Source organism: Mobula birostris, chromosome 6 (assembly GCF_030028105.1).
Source record: "Mobula birostris isolate sMobBir1 chromosome 6, sMobBir1.hap1, whole genome shotgun sequence".
Taxonomy (NCBI): Eukaryota; Metazoa; Chordata; class Chondrichthyes; order Myliobatiformes; family Myliobatidae; genus Mobula; species Mobula birostris.
Window position 1 is genome coordinate 149,047,664 of NC_092375.1, and position 8,129 is coordinate 149,055,792.

The following is an 8,129-nucleotide window of genomic DNA, read 5'->3' on the forward strand; positions in this document are numbered from 1 at the left end:
GTCAAAGCTCCACTTGTGTTGGGAATTTTACATGCACATTGTCTTTTTCCTGTAGCATTTCCAAGGTCCAGGATAACTTACTTCCACACTGCCTTTGTGGGCTCTGAGGTCACTAACAGGGGTAATATGGGAACTGCAGACTCTTTTACAGATGGGGCATATGGTAGTTAATAAGGGACTTCGAGGCGGATGGTCCCAAGATCAAATCCAGCCAGGTCCCAACTTGGGCAGCAGCAGTATCAGTGCAGTAGAAAGGCCTGGCAATCTACTTCCATATCTTGCCACAAAAACACTATGGACAACTGTACTAGGATCATCATGCACTCAACAACAGGGAGGGTAGTAGATGGGTAATTTATAACATGGTCTGCTTCTTCTGCTCATAAAGGGCTTCTGTGTGCTCTCAATGCATGAAACCAATATTCTCAACTTTATCTCAAATGCACCTCCTCCCTTAGAAATGGTCATGGACTAGAGATTCCCAGGAGTCAGAGGGGCTGGTACAATTTCTTTAGAGAAGTCCTTGAGCACATCCTTGAACCTTTTCATCTGTCTACATGGTATTCTCTTCCCACACCAGAGCTCATAGCAGTATCTGTTTTGGAATCTGGAGTCAGGCATAGGTGGCCACAGCAACTTCCTGCTGCAACATTGAAGAGCTTTTTGAGAATCATGCTATCTGTCAATATTAAGTGAACTACTGGATCGCTGGCTCTTGGCAATCATTCTGCTCCGTTGAAATTAACATACTGCTGGATCAAGTCTAGCACACATACATGCAAATTAATGGTTTATCATATTTGGGAATTATTGCTTCTTCAGAACAAGCACTGGGGAAGTGCTGGGAGAAGAGGTGCAACCAGCTAACCGGAACTCTAGGATTTCCACTTTTGCATAGAAATTCTCATGTGGCAAATGGTTTTGTGAGGAAATAACAAAATTGATCTGGGACATATTCCAGGGTAATGATTTCAGCTGGAATAGGTCATGACACTCAGAACGGCAGAATCTTTCCAAGTATGTGCCGTAAAGTGAGTAACAAATAATTAGTCTCAGTACTGAGTATATCCTTAGCACAACATAACATCATTGCCAGAAACACGATAATGATCACTGTGATATCCATGAGAAGGTTTTTCCATTTTACTTATTTCAATTACATATTAGGTCGCATAATTGATGGAATTGTTTGGTTAGTGTTGAATAGTTTTCAAAATTAACTGAAACTTCCCATTTCAAAATCACTGTATTTTACGATTCATTTTACATATGAAAGCATTTTGTGCAATCAATTCCAGACCAACGAAATACCAAAGCAACAAAGCAACGTTTATTCAATAATGTTATGCTAACCAAATGTTCATAACAGAAGTATTACACACTCTATAATGATGCACTATGGCCTAGAGCTGACAAGTGACTCATTTCTATCAGTAGGTAGCATGATTAAAACCAACTATTTAAAACAGGGTCACTTTATACAGTACTATCAAATGTTATTTAACCACTAACCCTCCTCCATTATAGCATACTTTCCTGAAAGCTTTATTTTAATGGATTCCATAGTCTGCCTTTAATTGGGGGGGAGGGTCATCCATAGATTGTTAGAATTAAACACATTCTCATAAGTTCCTGTACCTGAAGTTAGAATGCATGGTATCAATTGAGCTATTCCAGTCCAAAAGTATAAGGGAAACTATTAATAGCTGATTATTATTGATTTGTTTACCTAAACACTAGGGGTTCTCGAGTGATCACTGCACATGAAACAGAGGTCAGCGTGGTAACAAGATCAAGCAAGAACTCTAGAAATTTATCTAGGTTACATGACAGCACCCTACCCCAAGAGCTTAGCCTGAAGAAGCCATATCAAGGCTGATGTCAAGTCACTATTGTCATTGCTCTCAATAAGCCTAGAGTGGGGCCTTTGAGCAATCCAGGAAGCTGATTGTGTTCCAAACACCAGTTGGAATGAGGACTTACAATAACTGCTGGAAGGTTTGACATCACTGTCAAGTATTATTGATCGATTGTTGCATCTTCTTTCATCTGTCCTCACGTGGAGTGAATTTGTATTTTAGCACATGCCATGCATTTCCAGATTCCAGTCGGATTATTTTGTTTTCATATACATCTGTCACGGCTATTTACATCTTCTGTGATTACAAAACGTGTTATCTTTTAGATCTTAGAAGCTACATGCAAGAGTGTACCAAACCAAATGTTGGTCTCTTTAAAGGCAAGTTTCAAAGGAAATCATTTTGAGATGGTCAAAATGTTAATTGCCATCACTTCGACTTTCCTTTGCCAAATATCAGTTCTGCTTCCAATATAGACTGTAGTCATCTGTGAGTGTGGTAACTAGGTTATATAGCACAGATTCACTTAACACAAACATTCTTCTTTGCTTGTGAACTAATGAAATGAGACAAATTTCAGATGTCTCTCATGACTGTGGAAAATCAGCAGTTTTTATACTGGATTGGAAGACAACAAAATATTTAATCTGATCAAGTCCACAAAATGTAAGCAAATGGAATGCTAAATGAAGGCAACTCAAACAGTACCTGCAACAATAGTTTAATGTACGAAAACAGAGATTAGACTCAATTAGAATTTATGGTGGAAAAATCACATATACTTAGTCCACAAACTATTAAATATATTTCTCAGGAGTACCAGTTTCATACATAAGCGGCTTTTCCTACTCAGCTTTACTGAGAACAAATGAGACCAAGACTTAGTGATTTTTCTGTCACACTGGATCACAAGTACATTAGAATGCTTGAAGAACCCTAAAGTGATTGTCCAGGGAAGGGCTTTCATTTTCAAAATGAAGTTGGTTTGTCACTTTAGCACCGTACTCCCCCAACAGCTGGATGAACTTCTTATGCTCTTTCCCAATCCAAGCCCTCATACTATCCTGTACTTGGTAAGGTGTAACATGTGCAAACACAGGAATACCGGTCTTGGCAAATCTTTTCAGGATTTCTGGATCGGTAACCCAGGTATTGCTTCCTCCAGCATGACCACCATCCAACCAATACATCCCTTTAATGTTACTGATGAAGGCAGCTAGTTCTTCGTCTTTTTGTGCTTCATTCAATGCATACAGCAGCTGGTTCAACACCACACAACCTTTGCTGAAACCAATCAATATAAACTTCAATGAAGGGTCAGTGCATTTCAACTCTTCAACCTCTGTGTAATTTCCAGAAAGACTTGGAGTACTCAGATCATTCTTGGTGGAAAAACCACTTGAAGTTTTAGAGAGATCACTGCAGCCTTCATCATGCTCGACTGCAAATGAATCACAAGACCTTTCACCAGGACTTGTCTGTGAATGCAGAAGAGTGTGCTCTTGCTTGAAGCCATTCATTAACAGTGAATATAAGTGTTTGAAAGCCCCACCGTCAAAGCTATGCTCAGGTACACCAAATAGATTGCTCTGCACAAAGTTGTCGTAGCAACTGAACTTGTGTAGATGAATCCGGGAAGCCTTAATGATCCAGATGTGGCTGCGAGGAAAACGACGGAACAGTAAAACAGCGACTTCTTCTAGGCTCCATCGCTGCCAGCGAAGGTTTTCTGAATGGCGCGTCATCAGCTCATGATAGTTCTGCAAAGAAAGTACAAGTACATGTATAAAAGGGTACCAAACTCAGAAAACCATTCAGATTTGAAATACTGCTGCTTGTTGTCAGCATGGAAATAATCATCCCCAGAATACAAACATGGAGAAATATTTGTTGCACTGTTATTAGACTCTGATGTACACACAGTTGAAAAACTGAATCACAGGCACCAACACTAATGCAGATTCGCTCCAGCTTCTACAAGAAATTTGTTTTTTATTGTTTCAATACACTTCAACAATTCATAAACTTCAAAGGCTTATTGCTTGGTATTCAAAGCTCAAAGTAAATTTATTATTAAAGTGCATATGTGTCACCATATACAAACCTGGGGTTCATTTTCTTGCAAGCATATTCAATGAATCCATAATAGAATCAATGAAAAATCGCACCAACTTGGGCATTCAACCAGTGTACAAAAGACAACAAAGTGAGCAGATACAAAACTTAAAAAAAGAAAAATAAATAAATAAATACTGAGAACATGAATGAAGAGTCCTTGAAAGTGAGTCCTTCGGTTGTGGGAACATTCCTGTACCTTCTTCCTGATGGCAGAAGCAAGAAGAGAGCACATCTTGGGTGGTGGGAGTCCCCGATGATGGATGCTGCTCTCCTGTGACAATGTTTTACATAGACGTGCTCAATAGTGCGCAGAGCTTTAATTGTGATAGACTGGACCATATCCACTACTTTTTGTAGGATTTTCCATTCAAGAGCATTGATGTTTCCATAGCAGGCTGTGGTGCAGCCAGTCAATATACTCTCCACCACACGTCTACAAAAGTTTTTCAAAGTTTTAGGTGTCACGCTGAATCTTGCCAAACTCAGAGGCACTGGTTTCTTCCTAACTGCACTCACGTGCTGGGCCCAGGACAAGTCCTCCAAAATAATAATGCCCAGGAATTTAAAGTTGCTGACCCTCTCCACCCCTGATCCTCTGAGGAGGACCGGAACCTCTGGTTTCCTCTTCCTGAAGTCAATAATCAGTTCCGTGGTCTTGCTGACATTGAGTAAGAGGCTGCGGCACCACTCAGCCAGATTTTCACTAAATGCTGATTTGTCAACGGCAATTGTGAATATGACATTGCAGCAGTGCCTAGCCACACAGACATACGTGTAAAGCAAGTAGAACAGGGAACTGAGCACACAGCCTTGTGGTCCACCTGTGGTGATGGAGATGCTGTTGTCAATCCGAACTGACTGAGGTCTGCAAGTGAGGAAATTGAGGATCCAATCGCACAGGGAGGTATTGAGGCCAAGGTCTTGTACCTTATTGATTAGTTTTGAGGAGATGATGGTATTGATGGCTGAGCTGTAGTTGATACAGAGCATTCTAATGTATGCATCTTTGCTGTCTAGAAGTTCCAGGGTTGAGTGAAGAGCCAAAGAGATAGTATCTGCTGTGGACCTTTTGCACCAGGCAGCACATTGGAGCAGATCCAAGTCGCTTCTCAGGCAGGAGTTGATACGTGTTAACACCAACCTCTCAGCACACTTCATCACTGTGGATGTAAGTGCTACTGGACAACTGTCATTGAAGCAGGTTACCATGTTCTTCTTAGGCACTGTGTATAACTGAAGTATGCTTGAAGTAGGTGGGTATCCGAAACTGGTGAAGCGGGAGGTTAAAGATCTCAGTGAACACTCCAGCCAGTTGATCAGCACAGGTTTTTAGTAATTGACCAGGTACGCCGTCTGAGCTGGATGCTTTTCGTGGGTTCACCCTCCTGAAGCCTGCTCTCACGTCAGACTCTAAAATCACAGGATCATCAGGGACTGTGAGAGATGGTGATGATTCCTCCATGTTTTGATGGTCAAAGTAAGCATAGAAGGCATTGAGCTCATCTGGAAGTGAAGCGTTGTTGCCTATGTCACTTGATTTTTCTTTATAAGAGGTGATAGTATTCAAGCCCTACCACAACTGTCAAGCATCCTTCATTGACTTAAGTTTAGTCTGGAATTGCCACTTTGCCCATGAGATGGTTTTCCAGAGATCATACTTGGACCTCTTGTTAACTTTCGTCACCAGGCTTGAAAGCCTCTGACCTGGCCTCAACTGATTGTGGATCTCATGGTTCATCCAGGACTTCTGAATGATTTTGTAGGGACGCACTCGTCTACAACTGTTTTTTTATAAAGTCCGTGGCCACCACGGTGTATTCATTCAGATCCAAAGATGAGTCCTTGAACACAGCCCAGTCCACCGACTCGAAGCACTCCCAAAGCCACTCCTCTGCCTCCTGTGACTACCTTTTCATCGTTGTAATCTCTGGAGCTTTGCTCTTTAGCTGCTGCCTGAATGCAGGTAGAAGGACAGCCAAGTGATCTGATTTACCAAAATGCAGTTTGGGCATTGGGCATTACTTATCCCAGTACATTCCTTACCCAGGCAGAATTTGTGGAGAGAGAAAAAGAGTTGATATTTCAGATCAAACACATTTCATCAGAGCTATTCTTAAAGAAACTCTTTCTGTTTCCATGGCTTCAGTCGTTGACTTATACAACACGGAAACCGGCCGTTCAGCTCAACTTGTCCAGGCTGTGCGCCCTGCGTTGCTGAGCTAGTCCCATTTACCTGCATTTACTTCACATTCCTCCAAACAATTCTGATCCACAAACCTGTCCAAATGTCTTCACAATATTCCCTCTGGTAGCTCTTTCAACATACACATTATCCTCTGTGTGAAAAAGAACAGCCCTTCAGCCACACACACAAAATGCTGGAGGAACTCAGCAAGTCAGGCAGCATCTATGGAGGGGAATAAACAGTTGATATTTCAGGCCAAGACCACTTTATGTGCCTATCTTGTGGAAGGTTCCAGACTTGATTACCAAACAGGAATTTAGATAGCTTTGTTTTTAATAACCATTCACCTAACCAAATTACCAACCAACTCAGATATTCTTAAATGTTTATATTTTTCCCATAAAAAAACTTACCATTCCCTATTCAGATCTCACAACGTTATGGCTAATATTTTGTACAGTTTGAGATAGCCGGTCATCGTGACTTCATTTATCCTCGTATTGACATTCTGAAGAATGGATATTATGCTAATATTCGGGATATTTGAACTCCTTTCACCACTGCAATAGCTGGGAGGCTACAGCTAGCTCCACAACAGACAGAAGTGAGGCGGCCGACATCCACTACCGCGGCCCAGGACGAGGAGGGGGTCCCAAAGCTGGGGTGGGTGTGTGTCGGACACGACCTCGACGCGGCGACGCTCCAAACCCCGGGGTGCCTCCCCCATTGCGCCTTCACGGTCTCCCTCTCCCGACCCCCAGGCTCCGCATTTCCAAAACTGCACACACACACCTGCACGTCCCCGGGGAAGTACACCACATGCTGCCCGCTCCGGGGGCCGTCGCCTACACCCAGCACCAGGTCGTTCTTCTTGCTCGGCCCCCAGCCTGTCACGCCGCTCAGGCGCAGCACCTCGATCCCGGGCACCTTCCAAATCCGAGCGGCCTCCGCCGCCCAGCCGGGCCCACTCATAACGACCGGGCCCCGGCCACCAGATCCCAGCACTCGGAGGCGCCCAGAGAGAGGCCGCCGACTCCAGGCTTCCGACTGCGGGCGGCAGAGAGCAAGGAGAGGTCGCTGGGTCCTAGTGCCCGTCCAGCAGAAAACGAGAAAACAGAATCCGAATTTCCGAGTGAATGTCAAAGAAAAGCTGCGAAGTGTTCGTGCCATTGCGGTTCACTGTTTTTTTTTCATTTTTTTATTACATCTTACTCGAGAAAGAAAGCAGACCCAAAGCACCCGGAATTATAATGCAAGTTTATTGGTTAGTCTGTAACTTTGTTTACGGATTAAATTGCAAAACTGTGCCGAATTAAACAATAAAACTGCAGATTCTGGAATCTAAATTAAAACAGAAATGACGAGAAAAGCTCTGCCAGTCAAGCAGCATCTGTGGAAAGACAAAGTAGTTAACATTTCCAGTCATTGACCCTTTTGAGAAAAGTGTTAGCAAGGAAAGCTGGGAAGATTAAATGGAAAGGACAATGCTGTGAGCCAAAAGGGGCTGGTCATACAGAGAAAGAACAGATCAATTCCAAAAACATAGGAAATGACTAAAGCAGAATCATTACCTAATTGTTGACTGAGACCATTTTCAAACTTGGAGTAACCATTAATATTTGTAAAAACGCATTAATTTCCACACTAACATGAACATTAGCATTTTAGGGCTTTACTGGAGTATTATACTTCATTGGGAGTAAATACTGATTCCAGTTCAAAGTACTTGAATTATGAATTTTACATCCAGAGATAGGATTATTACCTTTTTCTCATATTTAACCCTAAATAGACATTAATTAGATAACATTTTGATGTAGAATTAAGTTTCTGTGTTGTATTGCTCTGTGCCGATGTCTTCAATTCAGGATCTAAACTTTACCTTGGATTTCAGTTCTTAATATGTTACAACATATTGAGTTTTAAGGTGCTTGGAAGTAGGTACAGAGGAGGTGTTGGGTAAGTTT

The 8,129-nt window shown here is 42.2% G+C and overlaps 1 protein-coding gene across 1 annotated transcript; it reads right to left on the reverse strand.

Annotated features, from left to right (window-relative positions):
• Positions 1–1,233: 1,233 nt before the first annotated feature.
• c6h2orf69 (chromosome 6 C2orf69 homolog) lies at positions 1,234–7,514 on the reverse strand. Its single transcript, XM_072261602.1, has 2 exons — positions 6,955–7,514; positions 1,234–3,619 (listed from the first exon to the last, which is right to left on the reverse strand). Exons 1-2 carry the CDS (start codon positions 7,330–7,332, stop codon positions 2,777–2,779), a joined length of 1,221 nt encoding a protein of 406 aa, XP_072117703.1. The 5' UTR covers positions 7,333–7,514; the 3' UTR covers positions 1,234–2,776.
• Between the last annotated feature and the right edge of the window lie 615 nt (positions 7,515–8,129).